This window comes from Pongo pygmaeus, chromosome 20 (assembly GCF_028885625.2).
Source record: "Pongo pygmaeus isolate AG05252 chromosome 20, NHGRI_mPonPyg2-v2.0_pri, whole genome shotgun sequence".
NCBI lineage: Eukaryota > Metazoa > Chordata > Mammalia > Primates > Hominidae > Pongo > Pongo pygmaeus.
Window position 1 is genome coordinate 58596005 of NC_072393.2, and position 23208 is coordinate 58619212.

A 23208-nucleotide genomic window follows, 5' to 3' on the forward strand; every position below is an offset into this window, starting at 1 on the left:
AATGCGCCATTGGGATTTTAAGATTGGAGCATCCAGAGCAAGTTTTCTGGTTGTGAAATGAAACATGTCCTTTGGGTACATATCCTTAGGTAAGTGTGAATATGAGTAATCATACTTAGTACTTGAATTATTGTACCTGTACTCTGCCCTAGAATGCTTCTGTGGGTACAGTGAAAATCCCATAACAGTGCAACTCCAGCATCCTATACCCTCAAATGTGTTCATCGCCCTTGGCAAATGTTTAGTGTATCATTATATTTCTATGTGCCTTTTTCTTGTGTGCTACATTAGACCCATGGCACACACTTTCTTTTTTTTTTTTTTTTTGACAGAGTCTCGCTCTGTCACCCAGGCTGGAGTGCAATGGTGCAATCTTGGCTCACTGCAACCTCCACCTTCTGGGTTCAAGCAATTCTTCTGCCTCAGCCTCCCGAGTAGCTGAGATGACAGGCACCTGCCACCAGGCCTGGCTAATTTTTTTGTATTTTTAGTAGAGATGGGGTTTCACAATGTTGGCCAGGCTGGTCTCGAACACCCGACCATAGGTGATCCACCTGCCTTGGCCTCCCAAATGCTGGGATTATATTCATGAGCCACTGTGCCTGGCCCACACTTTCATTTTTATGAAGCAAAAATACAAATATGACAAATATGAGATAAAAGTGTGAGGATAAGGTTAAAAATAGTGTAACACAATCTCTTTTGTCCTTGTGCTCAGTGACATAATTTGAAATTACTAATGTTCATAAATTTCATCATAAGGGTGGACACATAGAATGGAATTGCGTTTTGCTTTGGTATTTTAACTAGGAACTTCATATATTTACCCTCACAACCTTTGTGGTAATTTGAACTTTTGCCCACTCCACTAGAACCTTACAAAAAAGTTTTTTTTTTTTTAAATTTAGACAGGGTCTCTGTTACACAAGCTGGAGTGCAGTGGCACAATTAGGGCTCACTGCAGCCTCAACCTCCCTGGCTCAAGTGATCCTCCCACTTTAGCCTCATGAATAGCTGTGACTACAGGCGCACACCACCACACCCAGCTAATTTTGGGGTGTTTTTTGGTCACAATGTTGCCCAGCTGGTCTCTAACTCTTGGGCTCAAATGACCCACCCACCTCAGCTTTCTAAAGTGCTAGGATTACAGGCGTGAGCCATGCACCTGGCCTCCACTAGAACTTGTTTGACGTCCACCTGAAGTTTGGCTTGGATATTGAGAATGATAATGCTATGTACTGAAGTGGTCTGAGAATGTTTATTACATAATAAGGCTTTCTGAGGAAAGCAGGCTAGACTTCCCCAGTTGGTCCAAAAACGTCATGAGAGAACTGGGATAGGTGACTACTTTGGGTGTTATGATTGTTGAAGGGTTGGGCTGGGGTGTGGGTACTTACTTGTAGTTTGAACTTCTACCCAGTGCCAAATGAGGGAGCACTCAGTCTTTATTATCAGATGACCAGATGGGCATAATAATGTAGTCTCAGCAATGCACTAAGATGTAACAGTCTCATTTGAGATAACACCTCGGGTTCTTTGTCCTACCTCCAAGAAAAGGAGTGTGGACATAAAAGTGAGTTTGGAGTGAAAGTTTAATAAGCAAGAGGAGAAAGCTGTCTGCCAGCAGAGAGGGGCTCCCGAACAGGAGTACTCACTATGAGGTCCGTATTGGGGTTTTTATGGACTGGAAAAAACCCTTAGTCTGCGGGCTGTCTTGGAGAATGCACGCCTCAGTTTGGCCCGGGACCTATTAGAAGCTGAAGTGAAAGTTTGGCCTGGGACCAATTAGGGGCTGAAGTGATGATTCATAGAAGCCAGCCTTACAGTGCAATACAGGAAAATAGAGTGCCCACACGAACTTACTGGAGGCCACTGTACCCATGCCCTCAAAAGGAGAAGAAACTTTTGCCTGGGAGCCCACTGACTCTACCAAGACAAAAGGCATTTCTATGCCAGGCCTGCTCCCTTATCTGAGTGAGATGGAGGTCTGTGCAAGTTTTTATCCAAATGGGCCTTTTCTGTCTGTGCAGCCGTGGGCATAACACCTTGTGCTGGTTCCGTTATCGGTGTCTGCACCTTGAATTTTTTTCCCAGGCTGCTTTTTCTGTTAGGTGGGGATGAGGCACTGACCCATGGGCCAGGGACTCTCCAGAGACCCTTTTCTTGCTGTCTACCTAAGGCAAGTTAACTACCTCCTTTCATAGGAAGAGGGAATGCAGAGGTGTAAAAGCTGTTAGTATTCAGACATCACAAAATGTAGTCTAACTCTTCAGTACAAGACTGAATACTTCCTCTTGAAACTCCTGACTTCTTGGTTAGGAAAACCCCAGTTTTCTTTATGGTGATAGCTGGTTACATTCCTCTTGGCTGGACATGTAGGTTTCACTGCACCTATGATTGTTGAAAATGCTTGTGAATTACTGTTTAGTAAAGTGTCTAGTAAAGTTGCCTGAGATACATTTTACCCTAGTTCAATGAAAATTATTGTACAAAAGTGTTTATTATAAAATCAACATGATTTGTTCAAATACTGTTTATTGATATATAATTATATTTATTATACAATAAATATGATTTTGCTAGAAGAGCATTTTGCCAAAAGTTGTGGAAATGTCATTGTCAGATTATGGTATGAAGCAATTTTTTTCGGGCTGAGTGGGGTGGCTCACACCTGTAATCTCAGCACTTTGGGAGGCCAAGGTGGGAAAAATCACTTGAGCCCAGAAGTACAAGACCAGCCTGGGCAACATAGCAAGAGCTTATGTCTACAAAAAAATTTAAAAAATAGCCAGGTGTGGTCATGTACACTTGTGGTCCCAACTATTTAGGGGCACTGCAGCAGGAGGATCGTTTGATTGCAGAAGGCTGAGGCTGCTGTCATCCTTGATTGTAGCACTGCACTCCAGCCTGGATGACAGAGGGAGACACTGTGTCAAAAAAATATTTATCCTCTCCCTCTCCCCTCTCCCCTCTCCCCTCTCCCCTCTCCCCTCTCTTCTTTCTTCGGTCTACCTCTACTTCTTTCTTCAGTCTCCCTCTGTTGCTGAGGCTGGCCTGTACTGCCGTGATCTCAGCTCACCGCAACCTCTCTGCCTCGGGCTCCTGTGATACTCCTGCCTCGGCCTGCTGAGTGCCTGGGATTGCAGGTGCCCGCCACCACGCCTGACTGGTTTTTGTATTTTTGGTGGAGACGGGATTTCGCCATGTTGACCGGGCTGGTCTCCAGCTCCTGGCCTCGAGTGATCTGCCCGCCTCGGCCTCCCGAGGTGCTGGGATTGCAGACGGAGTCTCGCTCACTCAATGCTCAATGTTGCCCAGGCTGGAGTGCAGTGGCATGATCTCGGCTCACTACAACCTCCACCTCCCAGCCGCCTGCCTTGGCCTCCCAAAGTGCTAAGATTACAGCCTCTGCCCGGCCGCCACCCCATCTAGGAAGTGAGGAGCATCTCTGCCTGGCCGCCCATCATCTGGGATGTGAGGAGCTCCTCTTCCCGGCTGCTGCATCTGGGAAGTGAGGAGCACCTCTGCCCGGCTGGCCCATCTGGGAAGTGAGGAGCTCCTCTGCCCAGCCGCCATCCCGTATAGGAAGTGAGGAGCGTCTCTGCCTGGCCGCCCATTGTCTGGGATGTGAGGAGCGCCTAGGCCCAGCCACCCCATCTGGGAAGTGAGGAGCGCCTCTGCCCGGCTGCCCCGTCTGGGAGGTGAGGAGCGCCTCTGACTGGCCGCCACCCCATCTGGGAGGAAGTGAGGAGCGCCTCTGCCCAGCTGCCCCTTCTGGGAAGTGAGGAGTGCTTCTGCCCAGCCACCCCGTCTGGGAGGTGAGGAGCACCTCTGCCCGGCTGCCCCGTCTGGGAGGTGAGGAGCGCCTCTGCCCGGCCACCCCATGTGGGAGGTGAGGAGCACCTCTGCCCGGCCGCCCCGTCTGGAAGGTAAGGAGCGCCTCTGCCTGGCCGCCACCCTGTCTGGGAGGAAGTGAGGAGCGCCTCTACCTGGCTGCCCCATCTGGGAGGTGAGGAGCGCCTCTGTCCGGCCGCCCCATCTGGGAGGTGAGGAGCGCCTCTGCCCGGCCGCCCGGTGTGGGAGGGGAGGAGCACCTATGCCCGGCCGCCCATTATCTGGGATGTGAGGAGCACCTCTGCCTGGCCACCCATCATCTGGGATGTGAGGAGCGCCTCTGCCTGGCCGCCCCATCTGGGAGGTGTACCCAACAGCACCGAAGAGACAGCGACCATCGAGAACAGGCCATGATGACGATGGCAGTTTTGTTGAAAAGAAAAGGGGGAAATTTGGGGAAAAGAAAGATCAGATTGTTACTGTGTCTGTGTAGAAAGAAGTAGGCATAGGTGACTCCATTTTGTTCTGTACTAGGAGAAATTCTTCTGCCTTGGGATGCTGTTGATCTATGGCCTTGCCCCCAGCCCCGTGCTCTCTGAAACATATGCTGTGTCAACTCAGGGTTAAATGGATTAAGGGCGGTGCAAGATGTGCTTTGTTAAACAGATGCTTGAAGGCAGCATGCTCTTTAAGAGTCATCACCACTCCCTAATCTCAAGTACCCAGGGGCACAAACACTGCAGAAGGCCGCAGGGACCTCTGCCTAGGAAAACCAGAGACCTTTGTTCATGTGTTTATCTGTTGACCTTCTCTCCACTATTATCCTATGACCCTGCCATATCCCCCTCTCCGAGAAACACCCAAGAATGATCAATAAATACGTAAAAAAAAAAATTATTTTGTGCTTCTTTATATGAGTTACATTAAAAATCTTCTTTTATAAATTGCAGTCCAGATTCCATGTTTAATACATTTCTTCCATGTGTTACTTGAGTGAAAATTTACGGGCTACATAAATGTGGCTGTTGTTTGGAAAGAAAATGTTGTGACATTAGTATGCACACAAGACCATGGGAAGTACAAACTAGGTTTCCTGTAAATATGAGAAAGGAAAAAAATGCTTTTACTATGTTAGAAGACTTAAAATGACATGAAGTGATTCCAGTCTTTCTGTTGTTATTCTGATGTTTTAGCTATTTTAGATTTTGGGGTTTGGTTTTTTTTGTTTCATTGCCTTTCTACATAATTGGATAACCTTGTTAGTATCTGCAGAATGCCCTGATTAGGAAATGTGTTAACCCTATGTGTCAATTTGGTATAATTTCATATTGTTTTCATATTGTTTTATGTGGAGTCTTCCAATATATGTATATTGTATATGTGTCTGTATTTGGTGTCTTTGATTTATTTCATGAACATTTTGTAGTTTTAACATAATGGTTCTATGAATGTTTTGTTTGACACGTATTTCTTTGACTTTTTTTTTTTTTTTGAGACACAGTCTCACTCTGTTGCCCAGGCTGGAGTACAGTGGTGTGATCTCGGCTCACTGCAACCTCCGTCTCCTGAGTTCAAGCAATTCTCCTCCCTCAGCCTCCCAATTAGCTGGGATTATGGGCACGTGCCATCACTCCTGTCTAATTTTTGTATTTTTAGTAGAGATGGGGTTTCACCATGTTGGCCAGGCTGGTCTCGAACTCCTGTCATCAGGTGACCTGCCCACCTTGGCCTCCCAAAGTGCTGGGATTACAGGCATGAGCCACCATACCCAGCTGACCTATATTGTTAATGGAGCAATCATACATGGTATTTTATTTTTAATATCAGCTTTCATGTGTAAAGAAATATGCTAGATTATTATTATTATTATTATTTTTTTGAGACAACGTCTTACTCTGTCACCCAGGTATAGTGCAGTGGAGCAATGTCAGCTAAGTGGAACCTCTGTCCTGCAGCTTTAAGTGACCCTCCCACCCCAGCTGCCTGAGTAGCTGAGACTGCAGGTGTGTGCCACCATGGCCGGCTAATTTTTGTGTTTTGTAGAGACAGGGTTTTGCCATGTTACCCATGCTGGTCTCAAACTCATGAGCTCAAGCAATCCACCTGCCTTGGCCTTTCAAATTGCTGGGATTACAGGCATGAGCTGCCATGCCTGGCCAGTGAAATATACAAGATTGCTGTATGTTGGCCGGCGCGGCAGCTCACGTCTGTAATCCCAGCACTTTGGGAGGCCGAGGCAGGTAGATCACGAGGCCAGGAGATTGCGACCATCCTGGCTAACACGGTGAAACCCCGTCTCCACTAAAAATACAAAAAATTCTGCAGGCGTGTTGGCGGGCGCTTGTAGTCCCAGCTACTCTGGAGGCTGAGGCAGGAGAATGGTGTGAGCCCGGGAGGCAGAGCTTGCAGTGAGCAGAGATCGCACCACTGCACTCCAGCCTGGGTGACAGAGTGAGACTCCGTATCAAAAAAAAAAAAAAAAAAAAGATTGCTGTATGTTGATCTTACACCTTGCCACCTTTACATTTTCCTTGTTTACAGATTTTTGTAGATTTTTTGGAATTTTCTACATAAAATTATTTCACCAGATTCTTATTGCTACCACACAGTGATTGGCTTAAAACAAGAAAAATTTATTTTTTTACAATTCTGTAGGTCACATATCTAATATGGGTCCACAGCTCTGTGATTCTTCATGAATCTCCAGGGGAGATTTTTTTTTCCTTACCCTTTGTAGGTTCCAGAGGCCACTTACATCCTTTGACTCATGGTCCACTTCCTCCATCTTTTTTCTGAGATGGAGTTTCGTTCTTGTGTCCCTGGATGGAGTGCAGTGGTGCAATCTCGGCTCACCGCAACTTCCACCTCCCTGATTCAAGCGATTCTCTTGCCTCAGCCTCACAAGTAGCTGGGACTACAGGCACGTGCCACCACGCCGGGCTAATATTTTTATTATTTTTAGTAGAGACGGGGTTTCACCGTGTTAACCAGGATGGTCTTGATCTCTTGACGTCGTGATCTGCCCGCCTCAGCCTCCCAAAGTACTGGGATTGCAGGCATGAGCCACCACACCCGGCCCACTTCCTCCATCTTTAAAGGTGAGATAAAATCTCTTTATCCCTCTATTTTCAACACATCACAACTGTCTGTCCCTTAGGGTCTACCTGCATCCTTCTGATATTGAAACTTGTGATTCTATCACTTTGACCATATAATCCAGAATAATGTCTATCTAAAGATCCTTAACTAGACCACATTTGCAAACTCCCCTTTGACATAGCCAGTAACACAGGTTACAGGGATGACCTGTGCAACCATCATATTTTCTGAGAGTACACTATTTTTTTCCTCCTGTCCTCAAGCCACTCTCCTTCCTCATTGCTACCACACAGTGATTGGCTTAAAAGAAGAAAAATCTATTCTTTTACAATTCTGTAGGTCACGTATCTAATATGGGTCCACAGTTCTGTGATTCTTCATGAATCTCCCAAAGTGCTGCTATTACAGTCCTCAGATACCACATCCAGCCTGTCACTTTTATTTCCTTTTCTTCCTTTATTTCACTGGCTGGAACTTTTCACACTGTGTGGAATAGTAGTGATAAGAGTGGACTTCCTTGCCTCATCCACTACCCCTGGGGTAACCTTTATGCCTTTCATCAGAATGTATGATGATCCTTTATGAATTGGTGGGTGATCTTGACTTGAGGAAGTGTCCCATGACACTGTTTTCCATACTGACTGCAGTCTTGTTTTTCTGAAAAATAACTTTTTTTTACTGGCAACTGTCAAAAGAAATAATCACAATACTTAGAACAAGGGAAGAAACCCCCAGACAGATGGTTTTTTCTTTTCTTTTCTTTTTTTTTTTTTTTTGAAAGAGAGTCTCGCTGTTGTTGCCCAGGCTGGAGTGTAATGGTGCAATCTTGGCTCACCACAACCTCTGCCTCCCGGGTTCAAGCAATTCTCCTGCCTCAGCCTCCTAAGTAGCTGGGATTACAGGCATGTGCCACCATACCCAGCTAATTTTTTATTTTTAGTAGACGGGGTTTCTCCATGTTGGTCAGGCTGCTCCCAAACTCCCGACCTCAGGTGATCCACCCACCTCAGCCTCCCAAAGTGCTGGATTACAGGCATGAGCTACTGCACCCGGCGTTTTTTTTTTTTTTTTTTTTTTAAATTCATCAGGCTGGAGCAGAGTTTAAACCAATCTGGGGTTACCATTCCAGCTATGGCCACAACCTGATCTCTACATCTTGGCCTTCTTTGCATTGGCTAGAAGCTGGCTCACTTCACCCAAGGGCCTAGTTTGATGGCATTCATGCTTTCTGCAAGTTTGAGCATCCCTCGCTCCTGGCGCTGGTGGTGCCACTCAGTCATGGATTGGAGCATCCACTTGGTCTGGCACTTGTACAAATAGAAGCCGTAAATGACAACCTCGGTGAGGTCTGAAGACTCCAGAGCCTTCAGCACGAGCATGACCTTGCTCACCTGCTCAATGTAAGGGATTTGAGATCAGTCTGGGCCAAACATGGCTTCCAGCAGCTGCTTCTGGACCTGGAGCACCTCTGGATCTTTCAGGAAGTTTCACCCATGGCGGGATATTTCTACGTCCAGGATTGTTCCCAAATTGTAACCCTTACAAGCAAAACTATGCTCCCACGTGAGTCGGGCCTAAGTGTTCATCAGTATTTTCAGTTCCCACCAAATGTATGAAGATTGCAATTTCTCCACAACCTTGCTTGTGAAGCAGGTTCACTGCACACTGGCTACCAACGTGTCGGAGTTGAGTGAGAGATAGTTCCATGCACACACAGTAAGTTACATGAAGTGAATTTGTTACTTACACATTGGCAGCAAGGGACAGCAGATGCCTGGGGTTCGTGCATGCAGTTCCCGAAGGCTCAGGAAAACCACCCAGTGCAGATGCAGTCTCTGTGTGTGCTCCACCTGCATCACAGCTGAGGGAGCCTGAAAGGTGGCCTGGCCCAGGTTTCATGCTCCAGGGATGCATGGCACATTGGCCTAAAACAATGAAGGGCGTCCTGTTCCGGGGGGACTGGAACAGATTCTGTCCTTCTCTCATCAGGATGGATGGGATCCTGTACTTCCCCTCAGGATGTTGCTTTTCTAGCACATTTTATATTCATTCTTGGGAACTACAAGTGAGAAGTCAGATGCAACTGGGCCAGTTCAACCCCACTTGAGTGCTGTCTTGCAGTCTCCCCACCAACCCAGTATCCCCTTAATAAATTTAGTCCATTTATGTGTGTACTGACTTTCCTGGATCTGGAGGTAGAGGCTGGTCTTAGGAGATTGAAGTAATACCTTGACTGGCAGAATCTCAGCGCAACATCATTGAGGTACAGCCAGTTGCATTTCACTAGGCTCAAGAGGACTGCTGCCTCAAGCAGGATAACCAGGTCTGCCTGGAGCAGTGCCATAGTCTGGGATCCCAGTGACCTAGGTGAGAAGTTGGTACTCAGATCAAAGAAAACTTCTTCAGGTGACCCCACTGTCTCCAGCCAATAGTCCTGCTTGTGGGTCTTATGTATTTTTGTTTCAAAACTACCTGAGGTCCTGATGTGGGGTCCTTACCTCCTGTGCACAGTGACTCATGCCTATAATTCGAGTACTTTGGGAGTGTAGACAGAAGAAACACTTGACGCCAGAACTTGGACACCCGGCTGGGCAACAAAGTGAGACTCCATCTCTACAAAGTAATAATAATATAAAACTAAAAAGTTAGCACAGTCCAATGTCACAGGCCTGTATTTCCAGCTACTCGGGAGGCTGAGGTAGGAGGTGCCCATGATCCCAGGAAATCAAGGTTGTAGTGAGCTATGATTGTGCCACTGCACCCCAGCCTGGGTTTCACAGTGATTCCCTGTCTTTAAAAAAAAAAAAGTCTTAAACTAAATAATTTATACCTATTTTTAAAGTTACTGGCTTTTTTGAAAAGAAAGAGTTGGTGACCTGACTTCACACTGGCCTTAGTCCTATATGCCCAAGGTGGTGTCCCTAGAAAAGTTTCTGGAATTTAGCACAGGGTTGACCTCACCCTCTGGAGTAAATGGGGAATGTAAATGAAAAGTATTTCTAGCCAGGTGCGGTGGCTCACGCCTGTAATCACAGCACTTTGGGAGGCCGAGGCGGGCGGATCACGAGGTCAGGAGATCGAGACCACGGTGAAACCCCGTCTCTACTAAAAATACAAAAAAAATTAGCCGGGCATGGTGGTGGGTGCCTGTAGTCCCAGCTACTCGGGAGGCTGAGGCAGGAGAATGGCGTGAACCTGGGAGGCGAAGCTTGCAGTGAGCCAAGATCATGCCACTACACTCCAGCCTGGGCAACAGAGCAAGACTCCGGCTCAAAAAAAAAAAAATAGTATTTCTATTCTGTGTGGCATTGACATGATACTACACATTCCACTCTGGCAGGGTTTAGCATTTCACACTTTAGCTTCCATCCCCTTCACAGATAGTTCCAAAGTGTCTTAATTCCTAAAATTTGTCTTTCTGGCTGGGCACGGCGGCTCAGGCCTGTAATCCCAACACTCTGGGAGGCCAAGGTGGGCGGATCACCTGAGGTCAGAAGTTCAAGACCAGCCTGGCCATGGTGAAACCCCGTCTCTACTAAAAATACAAAAAATTAGCCGGGCATGGTGGTGCGCGCCTGTAATCCCAGCTACTCGGGAGACCGAGGCAGGAGAATCACTTGAACCCCGGAGGTGGGGTTGCAGTGAGCCGAGATCGCACCACTACACTCCAGCCTGGTGGAGTGAGGCTCTGTCTCAAGAAAAAGAAAGAAAGAAAATAAGACTAGAGAGAAAATAGCGCAACAAAGAATGTAGGTGTCTGTGCCTGTGTGTGAGAAAAAGGGAGAGACAAGAAAGAACGAAAGAAAGACTTTTTTTCGATCTCCTGACCTCGTGATTCGCCCGGCTCGGCCTCCCAAAGTGCTGGGATTACAGGCGTGAGCCACCGCGCCCGGCCTTGTCTTTCTTTTCGCTTTCTTTTCACACTCTCTTCTCTCTCTGCTTCCAGAGTAGTTGGGACTTAAAATTTATTTTAATAACAGGTATTCTCGTGGATCTAATCACCAACCGATTTTGCTCTGCCCAAGCAAGATCTGTTTCCAGACTGCTGAGCAGATCTCGCCGCCAAAACCCTAAAACAGGATCGCTGAGTCAGACTGACAGAAGCACAGACCCTCCCTGAGCCCGCCCTGTCCCGGCCCCACCCTCGGCCCCCGGCCCGGCCTGTACTTTGCGCGCGCAATTTCCTGCAGACCCGGAAGTCGAGATCGTGGAGTGAACGTTTCGCGCGCTTTTTCTGTAGACCCGGCAGCCGTTTGCGTGGAAAGACCGTCTAGCCGCCACCTGTGAGTTTGCCTTTGTCTAGATTAAATTTAGGCTGCCCAGTTCCTGTGTGCTTCTTACACCCGCGATCTGAGGGCTCACGCAGACCTTGAAGTCCCGGCATCGCTTCATCCATTCCAAGTAAATTCAGGGTTCTCTAGAGAGTCTGGAGGTCGCTTCCCTGCGTGTTAAAACCGCTTGGAGGCTTCTAGGCCGGGCGCGGTGGCTCATGCCTGTAATCCTGGCACTTTCCTATTTTTTTTCGTTTTTTTGTAATTATTCAGTCTGTAGTTGGTTGAATCCATTGATGTGTACCCCAGAGATACCAAGGGCTGACTTTAGACTGTATCTGCTTGTTAGTCACTTAATAGTCTTTTTTTTTTCCTGAGACTGAGTTTTGCTCTTGTTGCCCAGGCTGGAGTGCAATGGCGTGATCTCGGCTTACTGCAAACTCCGCCTCCCGGATTCAAGCGATTCTCCCGCTTCGGCCTCCCAAGTAGCTGGGATTACAGGCCTGCGCCACCATGCCTCTCTAATTTTGTATTTTTAGTAGAGATGGGGTTTCACCATGTTGGCCAGGCTGGTCTCGAACTCCTGACCTCAGGTGATCTGCCCGCCTCATCCTTCCAAAGTACTGGGATTGCAGGCATGCCACCACACTTAGCCAATAGCCTTCTTTTTGATGAGATCCACTTTTATGGTATCTCAGTGCTTTTTTTAATGTAACCCCTTTTTTTTCCCCCTTAACAATGCCCTCCACGCACATAAGTATTGATGCTGACAATTTGGTTTTTTGGTTTTTTTTGAGACAGAGTCTCACTCTGTCGCTGAGGCTGGAGTGCAGTGGCACTGTGTTGGCTCACTGCAACCTCTGTCTCCTAGGTTCAAGCAATTCTCCTGCCTCAGTCTTCCGAGTAGCTGGGATTACAGGTGTCCACCACCACGCCCGGCTAGTTTTTATATTTTTAGTAGAGACAGGGTTTCACCGTGTTGGCCAGGCTGGTCTTGAACTCCTGACCTCAGGCAATCCACGCGCCTTGGCCTCCCAAAGTGCTGGGATTACAGGCGTGAGCCACCACGCCAGGCCTTGATGCTGACAATTTGGATATGCCAGTGAGAAGCTGTAACATGGAGTCTTTAAGTGGAATTAATAGGGATCAGTACTGATGGAGGTTTCAGGCATCCGTTGGGGCTCTTGGAACATCATGCACATCGATGAAAGGATTCTACTATATTCTGTATCTAGAATTGAGCACCGTGATCCACAGAGGGCTGAGGGGCCTGTGCTCTGCATGAGCTTTGGTCAGGATGAGGTCTGTGCTTTTTTTTTTTTTTTTTTTTAGATAGAGTCACATTCTGTCACCCAGGCTGGAGTGCAGTGTCACAATCTTGGCTCACTACAACCTCTGCCACCAGGGATCAAGCAATTCTCCTGCCTCAGCCTCCTGAGAGCTGGGATTACAGGTGCCTGCCACTGCCCAGCTAAGTTTTGTATTTTTAGGAGAGTTGGGGTTTCACCGTCTTGGCCAGGCTGGTCTTGAACTCCTGACCTCGTGATCGACCTGCCTCGGCCTCCCAAAGTGCTGGGATTACAGGCATGAGCCACTGCGCCTGGACTTTTTTTTTCTTTTTTAAGACGGAGTTTCACCCTGTCACCCAGGCTGGAGTGCAATGGCGCAATCTTGGCTCACTGTAACCTCTGCCTCCTGAGTTCAAGGGATTCTTCTGCTTCAGCTTCCTGAGTAGCTGAGATTCCAGGCCCGTGTCACCACGCCCAGCTAATTTTTTGTATCTTTAGCAGAGACGAGGGTTTCACTATGTTGGCCAGGCTGATCTCAAACTCCTGACCTCATGATCTGCCCGCCTCGGCCTCCCAAAGTGCTAGGATTATAGGTGGGAGCCACCGCACCCAGCCAAGTCTGTGCTTTTAAGGGGAGCTCAGTCCAGCCCAGCTCCACACTGCTGCAGTGTGTGTGTCACTCACCAGGAGAGAGGAGAGAGTTTTGAGGAAGGGAGTAAAAAACTCACTTGTTGATTTTCCTATAGGAGATCAACAGTAGGCAGCAGAGGACCATCTTTCCAGAAGGTTAGGTCTTCCCTTTTTGTGTGGCTATGGCACAGGAAGTGGGTGTGTTGATTCTAAGCCCTAAACAGCATTATTTTTGATACTAGGGTTCACTTTCAAAGAGACATATTATGCAAGGAAGCAACTCAGAAGAGGAAAGAAAAGAAGTCAGGAATGGCTCTTACTCAGGTAAGGCAATATTCTCAGTGGATTGTTCTGTCCCTGTTTCTTCCTGAAATGCCAGGCATTGGAGTTGCTAATCTCTGACTCTGAAGCATCCTGCCTGACCCATTTCATTGCACTTACCCATGGCTTCTTCCAGTCCCTTTCACTTCCACTTGAGATTCCAGTTCCCTATGACCCAGTGACATGAACTTGGGAAGAGGTTCCACTGGGCATGGTCCTGGGAAGGGCTCACACCCAGACATGGATGGAGACGAGGTGTGGGCCTTGTGGTGTCAGTGCTGTTGGGCAGCAGGGATTGTTCAGGGGCCACATCTGGATGCACTGTGAGTGTTCTGTGGACTAGGCCTAGAGAAGCTGCATGTGGAATTCCTTTTTTTTTTTTTTTGAGACAGAGTCTTGCACTGTTGGCCAGGCTGGAGTGTGGTTTTGTGATCTCAGCCGTATAAATGTATATGTATACTAGTGTATATGAGTGTTAGTATATACATGTATAAGTGTGTACATGTGATGTGTTTGCATGAGTGCACAGATGAGCAAACCTATAGTTTTTTATAAATAGCATGTCATCATTATATATATATTTTTATCAGTTGAAATTACATCTATTCATCAGGATGTTCAAATTTTTCTACACTATCATGTATGATGATATGAGGCATCATACCTGATAGTGGCTATAAGAGGCAATGGCTATAAAAATAGTATAGTAACGTATTATGGGGATATTATATGTATGCATATATAATGAACTATTAGGCAATTCCATGTTTTTAATCCTTGAAGTTGTTTTAAATTTACTGAATTAGGTAATTGTCAATTTACTTTTGATGCTGATCTGTTACTTAACTGATTCTTTAGGTTTGATTCTCATGCTCAGACACCTGCGATCTGGTGCTTACTCTGTTGTTCAGTGCTCACACCTGGGGCAAGGTAGCATGTAGGTGAAAGAGTTGTCTCTTCAGTAAGATAGGAACAGATTATTCTTTCATTGGCTTTTGTTGCTATACCAATTAGTTCATGTAAATCATTTAGAATAGTGCCCATCACGTGGTAAATGTTCTATTCAGCCATTGCTATTGTTATCATCACAGTTTTCAGATTTTGACCATTTTTTATTTATGTTCTTTGAGACAGGGTCTTGCCCTGTCACCCAGGCTGGAGTGCAATGGTGCAATCTTGGCTCACTGCAACCTCTGCCTCCTGGCTTCAAGCCATTGTCCTGCCTCAGCCTTCTGAGTAGCTGGGATTACAGGTGCACACCTCCTTGCCCAGCTAATTTTTTGTATGTAGTAGAGATGGGGTTTCACCATGTTAGCCAGTCTGGTCTCGAACTCCTTACCTCGTGATCCACCTGCCTCAGCCTCCCAAAGTGCTGGAATTACAGGCATGAGCCAGTGCGCCCGGCCCAGATTTTGACCATTTTTAAAAACCACAATAAGTCAGATGTGGTAGCTCATGCCTGTAATCCCAGCATTTTTGGAGGCTGAGGTGGGAGGATCACTTGAGCTTAGGCATTTGAGACAAGCTTGGACAGACTGGTGAGACTCTATCTCTACAAAACATACAAAAATTAGCTGGGCATAGTGGTGTGAGCCTGTAGTCCCAGCTACTCGGGAGGCTGAGGTTAGAGGATCGCTTGAGCCTGGGAGGCAGAGGTTGCTGTGGGTCGACATCACACCCCTGCACTCCAGTCTGGGAAACAGAGTAAGATCCTATCTCAAAAAAAAAAAAAAGAAAGAAATCACTGTAGACATTGTCATCTCTGAAGACACTACTTGTATCTCAGGTAGATACTAAATGTCACTTGATGTGTCAAAAATAATACCTAACATTTCTTTCTTTTTTTTTTTTTTTTTTTTTTTGAGACGGAGTCTCACTCTGTCGCCCAGGCTGGAGTGCAGTGGCGCTATCTCAGCTCACTGCAAGCTCCCTCCTGGGTTTGCGCCATTCTCCTGCCTCAGCCTCTGGAGTAGCTGGGACTACAGGCCCCCGCCACCACACCTGGCTAATTTTTTTGTATTTTTAGTAGAGACGGGGTTTCACCGTGTTGGCCAGGATGGTCTTGATCTCCTGACCTCGTGATCCAACCGCCTTGGCCTCCTAAAGTGCTGGGATTACAGGCATGAGCCGCCGTGCCCAGCAATAATACCTAACATTTCTATAGAGATAACCCTGGTTTAATTTTTTGTTTGTATTGCTTGTATTATCCACAAAATGAGACGTCTACTCTGATTTAAAGAATGTCATCACTCCTTATGGAAAAGTATAATAAAACACAATCACAGACACATAACTAGTTCAAGAATACTTTCATGTGGATTTGTCACAGTGCTCACTTCAGTGGAGTCAGTCCTTACAACCGTCTTCTCATTCTATTTGGAGATAAGTACTCTCTCCATACCCTGTTTTTGAAATGTGGATTTCCTTTTAGGGGCAATTGTCATTCAGGGATGTGGCCATAGAATTCTCTCAGGAGGAGTGGAAATGCCTGGACCCTGGGCAGAAAGCTTTATACAGGGATGTGATGTTAGAGAACTACAGGAACCTGGTCTCCCTAGGTGAGGATAATGTCCCTCAGAAGCCTGCATCTGCTCTGGTATATCTTTTTGCATTTTCTCTTGTGTGTCTCTCGGGAGCCCCTGCATTGCTTGACTGAGATTGAAACCTGTTGACTAAGAAATGAAAAGCATTATGCTTTCTGAACTTGAAATGTCCCCTTACACCAGCCTGACCAACATGGTGAAACCCCATCCCTACTAAAAATACAAAGATTAGTTAGGCATGGTGGAGCATGCCTGTATTCCTGGCTACTCGGGAGGCTGAGGCAGGAGAATCACCTGAACCTGGGAGGCAGGGGCTGCAGTGAGCTGAGATCATGCCACTGCGCTCAAGCCTGGGTGACAGAGTGAGACTCGTCTCAAAAAAAAAAAAAAAGAAAGAAAAGAAATGTCCCCTTTCTTCAGATATTCTGCTTCCTTCATGATTCATCATTGGTGGCACCAGGGCTGAAGTATGCATGAAACCTTATGACAGACTTAAAAATTATCCAGTTCCCTGTTTTCTACCTGTGTGCTTTTGATTCAGTAGTTCTTGAAAGGGGGCTTGATGTCTACATGTTACAATGTTCCCTCAGCATTCAGAAGGAGACAGTCAGTGGATGAATTTGTGAAATATTATTCTTGATTAATTTGTAATATGCTCTCTCCTACCTAAATATAGGGCTTGGACTTTGGAGATGCCACAGCACACATTTATTCTTTCTTTTTATAAATAGGAATCTGTCTTCCTGGCCTGAGTGTTACCTCCATGTTGGAGCAAAAGAGAGATCCCTGTACTCTGCAGAGTGAAGTGAAAATAGCAAACAATCCAGATGGCAGGGAGTGCATCAAAGGGGTGAACACAGGTGAGAGCTTGGGTGGGCAGAGTGGAGGCCCCATAATTTTTGTTTTCTGAGAAGGGTCTCACTCTGTCATCCAGGCTAGAGTGCAGTGGCAATCATGGCTCACAGCAGCCTTAAACTCCTGGACTTAAGGGATCCTTCTGGCTGGGTCTTCCAAAGTGTTGGGATTACAGGCTTGAGCCACTATACTCTGCAAAGCCACAGTATTACATAGTGTTTGGGAAACTCTGCAAGTAGGAGAATTCTGTGGGAAAACCAAAGTTGAAATCCTTTGAGTTGTGAACAGACATTTTTCATTTTCTTTTTTCTGTTTTGAGATAGTGTCTCTCTCCTGTCACCCAGGCTAGAGTGCAGTGGCATGATTATGGCTGGCTGCAGCCTCACCTTCCGGGGCTCACATGATTCTCCCACCTCAGCCTTCTGAATAGCTGGGACTAAGTGTGTACACCACCATGCCTATCTAGTTTTTTGTATTTTTAGTAGAGATGGAGTTTTGCCATATTACCCAGGCTGGTCTTGAACTCCTGACCTCAAGTGATCCACCCGCCTCCGCCTCCCAAAGTGCTGGGATTACAGGCATGAGCCACTGTGCCCAGCCTCACATAATGATTTTTGAGTTCTAATTAACTTTCTCAGTTCTTCTTTATCTAGGAAAGCCTAAATTATTTTTGTAGATGAGTTTTGCTAAATATAGTATTCTTCATTGATGTTTTTCTTATTTTTCTTCTTTTTTTTTTTGAGACAGTCTCACTCTGTCACCCAGGCTGGAGTGCAGTGGCATGATCTTGGCTCACTGCAAGCTCTGCCTCCTGGGTTCACGCCATTCTCCTGCCTCAGCCTCCCAAGTAGCTGGGACTACAGGCTCCCGCCACCATGCCTGGCTAATTTTTTTTGTATTTTTAGTAGAGACGGGGTTTCACCGTGTTAGCCAGGATGTTCTCAATCTCTTGACCTCATGATCCACCCACCTCAGCCTCCCAAAGTTCTGGGATTACAGGCATGAGTCACCGTGCCTGGCCCTTATTTTTCTTTAAGCACTTTCAGTATCACTTCACTGCCTTCTACCCTGAAGATACCTGCTGGAAAAATACACATAGACATACAGTTTCCTATTATATGTCAAGTCTCTTTTTTTGTTGATGCTATCTAACTTTGTCTCTGTCTCTCTTTGACTTTTGATAATTTCCTTACATTATGTCCCTGTGTGAATGTCTTTGGGTTAATTTTAGTAATGGTGAAGCTTCTTGAATTTGTATATTCAGTTCTTTCCTCAGATGTGTGATGTTTTAACATTATTTCTTCAGTTGTGGCTTTTCATCCTTTGTCATCTTCGTATGAATCTCCAATAGTTTGTATATTGTTCCACCTTATAGTCTCTCAAAAATGTATTAGGGTTTGTAAGGTTTTCTTCATCATGTTTTCTTTGTGGTCTTTGGAACTGATACTTTTGAATAACTTATCTTTCAGTTTGCTCATTGTTTTCCATTCCTTTTGCTATCTGCTGTTAAACCCTCTAATGGATTTTTACATCAGTTACTGTATTTCAGCTCCAGAATTTCTGTTCTCTTGTTTTTAATAATTTCCCCTGCGTTTGTTATCCTCATTCTTTTCACATACTGTTTTTCTGATTTTATTTAGTTTTCTATTTCTGTTATCTTTTAGTTTGGTGTCTGGAGTTTTATTTATTTATCTATTTATTTGTTATTCTTTTAGCCATATTTTCTTATCTTTTCATAGGCCTTGTGTGATAGTTTTTGGTTTAGGTTTGGTAAAACAACCACTTTTTTCAGTTATTTTTTATAATGTGCAGTGGGAGACCTTAGTTATTGTAAGGGTGTGGGAACACTCCATTCTTTTCTGGGATGTATCTGTCCTGACTTTGTGAATATACTATTACAAATATCTACACTGCTGCTCTTAAATATCTTATTTTCCTTAAGAGGCTTATCCCTGCTTTTTCACAGAAGCTGTTAGTTACTCTTGTATTTGTCAGCTTATAATCTCTCTCAAGCTCTCCCTTAATTCCCCTGACTCCTGCAGATTCCAGATGCTTCGGTACATCACCTCACTCCCTTGTGTTTTCTGCATTACCAACATGTTATACAAAGTATGCTGATACTGGCTGGGCACAGTGGCCCACGCCTGTATTCCCAGCACTTTGGGAGGCTGAGGCAGGTGGATCACGAGGTCAGGAGTTTGAGACCAGCCTGGCCAACATAATGAAACCCCATCTCTACTAAAAATACAAAAAGTTAGCCAGGCATGGTGGCAGGCACCTGTAATCCCAGCTACTCAGGAGGGAGAATTGCTTAAACCCAGGAGGCAGAGGTAGTAGTTAACTGCAATCACGCCATTGCACTCCAGCCTGGGTGACAGTGCGAGACTCCATCTCAATAAAAACAAAGTATGCTGATACTTTCAATATCTGAGTGAAGTGATGCAGAATCTTGTTTTCTGTCAGACTTTAAACATGCCAGAATCAGGGATTAAGTTCCAAAATTTTCCTGCTTTTCTAGAGAAAAGTTCTAAATCAGGAAGCAATGCAGGAAACAGTTCACTTAAAAATCAACATGGATTAACTCTTCAGTTACATCTGACTGAATGGCAGCCATTTCAAGCTATAAGGAATATTTATGGATGTAAGCATGTTGAAAAATCTATCAGTGACAATTCCTCAGTTTCACCAGTTCAAATAAGTTTTTCCAGTGTCAAAACCCATATTTTTAATAACTACAGAAATGATTTTCTTTTTTCTACATTACTCCCACAAGAACAGAAAGCACACATTAGGGAAAAGCCTTATGGATGTAATGAGCATGGGAAAGTCTTCAGAGTGTCTTCAAGCCTTACTAACCGTGAAGTAGTCCACATTGCAGATAAAACTTACAAATGTAGTGACTGTGGCGAGATCTTTAGTAGCAATTCAAACTTTGCACAACATCAACGAATCCATACTGGAGAGAAGCCTTACAAATATAATGAATGTGGCAAAGTCTTCAATCAGAATTCACACCTTGCACAACATCAGAAAATTCATACTGGAGAGAAACCTTACAATAACAATGAATGTGAGAAAGTCGTTAGTCACCATGCCTACCTTGCACAACATAGGAAAATTCATACTGGGGAGAAGCCTTACAAATGTAGTGAATGTGGCAAAGCATTTAGTGTGTGTTCCAGTCTTACTGCTCATCTTGTAATCCACACTGGAGAGAAACCTTATGATTGTAAGGAATGTGGCAAGGTCTTCAGGCACAAGTCTTCCCTAACCACTCATCAGACAGTTCATACTGGAGAAAGACCATACAAATGTAATGAATGTGGCAAGGGCTTTAGTCGAATTGCACTCCTTGCAAGGCATCGGAAAGTTCATACTGGAGAGAAACCTTACAAATGTAATGAGTGTGGCAAGGTCTTTATTGGCAATTCACGCCTTGCACGACATAGGAAAATTCATACGGGGGGGAGGCGTTACAAATGTAATGAATGTGGCAAAGCATTTAGAACATGTTCAGATCTCACTGCCCATCTTCTAATCCATACTGGAGAGAAACCTTATGAATGTGTAGACTGTGGCAAGGTCTTCAGGCACAAGTCTTCCCTAACCTATCACTGTAGAATTCATACTGGAGAGAAGCCTTACAAATGCAATGAATGTGGCAAGGTCTTCAGTCAGAATTCAAACCTTCAACGACATAGGAAAATTCATACTGGAGAGAAGCTTTACAAATGTAATGAATGTGGCAAGGTCTTCCGTCAGAATTCACACCTTGCACAACATAGGAATATTCATACTGGAGAGAAGCCTTACAGTTGTAATGAATGTGGCAAGGTCTTCCGTCGGAATTCACACCTTGTGCGACATAGGAATATTCATACTGGAGAGAAGCCTTACAGTTGTAATGAATGTGGCAAGGTCTTCAGTCGGAATTCACACCTTGTGAGACATAGGAATATTCATACTGGAGAGAAGCCTTACAGTTGTAATGAATGTGGCAAGGTCTTCAGTCGGAATTCACACCTTGCGCGACATAGGAATATTCATACTGGAGAGAAGCTTTACAAATGTAATGAATGTAGCAAGGTCTTCAGTCGGAATTCACGCCTTGCACAACATAGGAATATTCATACTGGAGTGAAGCCTTACAGTTGTAATGAATGTGGCAAGGTCTTTAGTAAAAATTCCATCCTAGTACAACATTGGAGTATTCATACCAGAGAGAAGCCTTAAAAATTTAGTGAAACTGGCAGGGCGCGGTGGCTCACACCTGTAATCCCAGCACTTTGGGAGTCTGAGGTGGGTGGATCATGAGGTCAGGAGATTGAGACCATCCTGGCTAACAGTGAAACCCCATCTCTACTAAAAATACAAAAAAAAAAAAAAAAAAAAAATTAGCTGGGTGTGGTGGCAGGCACCTGTAGTCCCAGCTACTCAGGAGGCTGAGGCAGGAGGATGGCATGAACCTGGGAGGCAGAGCCTCCAGTGAACCGAGTGAGCCACTGCACTCCAGCCTAGGTGACAGAGTGAAACTCCATCTCAAAAAAAAAAAAAAAATTAGTGAAGCTGCCAAGCATGGTGGCTCATGCCTTTAATCCCAGTACTTTGGGAGGCCAAGGTGGCCAGATAACCTGAGGTTAGAAGTTCGAGACCAGCCTGACCAAGATGGAGAAACCCCGTCTCTACTAAAAATACAAAATTAGCTGACTAAGGTGGCAGGCACCTGTGATCCCAGCTACTCACGAGGCTGAGGCAGGAGAATTGCTTGAACCTGGGAGGCGGAGGTTGTGGTGTGCCGAGATTGCAACATTGCACTCCAGCTTGGGCAAGAGGGGCAAAACTCGTTAAAAAAAAAAAAAATTATGAAGCCTTACAAAAGTAATAAATATGGCAAAGAATTTCATATGAAATCATGCCTCTCTACCCATCTATTAATCCATACTGGAAGGAAACCATACCAATATAAAGAATACAAGAAGATCTTCAGGCACATGTTTTCCCTAACCTCTCATCAAGAGAATTCACACTGGTGATTGACCTTAAACATGTAACAAGTGTGGCAAGGTCTTCACTTAAAATACACACCTTGTAAACTATCACAGAATCCATACTGGTGAGAAATCTTACAAATGAATGACAGCATCTTCAAATAAAATGCACATCTGGCACAACATTGGAAAATTCATACTGTAGAGATACCTTTTAAATGTAGCAAATGTGGCAAAGTCAAAGTCACAATTCACATCTTGCACATCAAATAATTCATACTGGAGGCTGGGTGCGGTGGCTCACGCCTGTAATCCCAGCACTTTGGAAGGCTGAGGCAGATGGATCAGTTGAGGTCAGGAGTTTGAGACCAGCCTGACCAATGTGTTGAAACCCCATCATTACTAAAAATAAAAAAAATTAGCTGGGTGTGGTGGTGGGTGTCTGTAATCCTAGCTACTCAGGAGGCTGAGGCAGGAGAATCACTCAAACCTGGGAGATGGAGGTTGCAGTGAGCCAAGAATGTGCTACTACACTCCAGCCTGTGTGACAGTGAGATTCTGTCTCAAAAAAAAAAAAAAAGAATTCATACTGGAAGGAAGCATTACAAATGTAATGAATGCGGCAGAGCATTGAGAGGGTGTGTTCAGGTCTTACTGTTCATTTTGTAATCTGTAGTGGAGAGAAGTCTTTTTTTTTTTTTTCCCGAAACAGAGTCTCACTCTGATGCCCAGGCTGGAGTGCAGTGGTGCAATCTCAGCTCGCTGCAACCTCCACCTCCTGGGTTCAAGCAATTCTCCTGCCTTTACCTCCCAAGTAGCTAGGACTACAAGCACATGATGCCATCATGCCTGGCTAATTTTTTGTATTTTTAGTAGCGACGGGGTTTCACTGTGTTAGCCAGGCTGGTCTCGATCTCCTGACCTTGTGATCCACCTGCCTTGGCCTCCCAAAGTGCAGCTCCCATGAGCTGCTGCACCCAGCTTGAGAAATCATATGAATATATAGAATGTACTCCAGACATGGTGGCTTACACCTATAATCCCAACACTTTGGGAGGCCAAGGTGAGAGGATTGCTTGAACCCAGGAGCTTGAGACCAACCTGGGTAACATAAGGACAACTCCATCTCTACAAATAATAAAAAATTAGCCAGGTGTGTTTGTATATGCATGTATTCCCAATTACTTGGGAGGCTGAGGCAGAAGGATCATTTGAGCCTAGGAGCTTGAGGCTACAGTGAGTCATGTTTGCAGTACTGCACTCTAGCCTGGGTGACAGAGTGAGACCCTATCTAGAAATATAAACAAACAATGTGAAACATCTTCAGTCACAAGTATTCCCTAACAAATCACTATAGAATTCATACTGCAGAGAAGCC

General features: G+C 45.3%; 1 protein-coding gene, 1 long non-coding RNA gene and 1 pseudogene across 3 annotated transcripts; 2 read left to right on the forward strand and 1 right to left on the reverse strand.

Annotated features, from left to right (window-relative positions):
• Positions 1-3: 3 nt before the first annotated feature.
• Positions 4-5214, forward strand: LOC129019458 (uncharacterized). The gene is made up of 2 exons (XR_010124998.1): positions 4-89; positions 3031-5214. It is a non-coding gene; the product is annotated as an uncharacterized LOC129019458 (long non-coding RNA).
• A 1665-nt stretch (positions 5215-6879) lies between these two features.
• ZNF534 (zinc finger protein 534) lies at positions 6880-22159 on the forward strand. Of its 2 annotated transcripts, XM_063658320.1 has the most exons (6): positions 6880-6932; positions 10914-11216; positions 13366-13447; positions 15876-16002; positions 16719-16847; positions 19361-22159. In XM_063658320.1, the coding sequence occupies exons 3-6, from the start codon at positions 13433-13435 to the stop codon at positions 21073-21075; spliced, it is 1986 nt and encodes a 661-aa protein (XP_063514390.1). In that variant the 5' UTR covers positions 6880-6932; positions 10914-11216; positions 13366-13432; the 3' UTR covers positions 21076-22159. The 2 variants fall into 2 exon arrangements, with proteins under 2 accessions (XP_063514390.1, XP_063514391.1); XM_063658321.1 differs by lacking the exon at positions 15876-16002.
• LOC129021093 (developmental pluripotency-associated 5 protein-like) lies at positions 8121-9277 on the reverse strand (annotated as a pseudogene).
• Positions 22160-23208: the final 1049 nt, after the last annotated feature.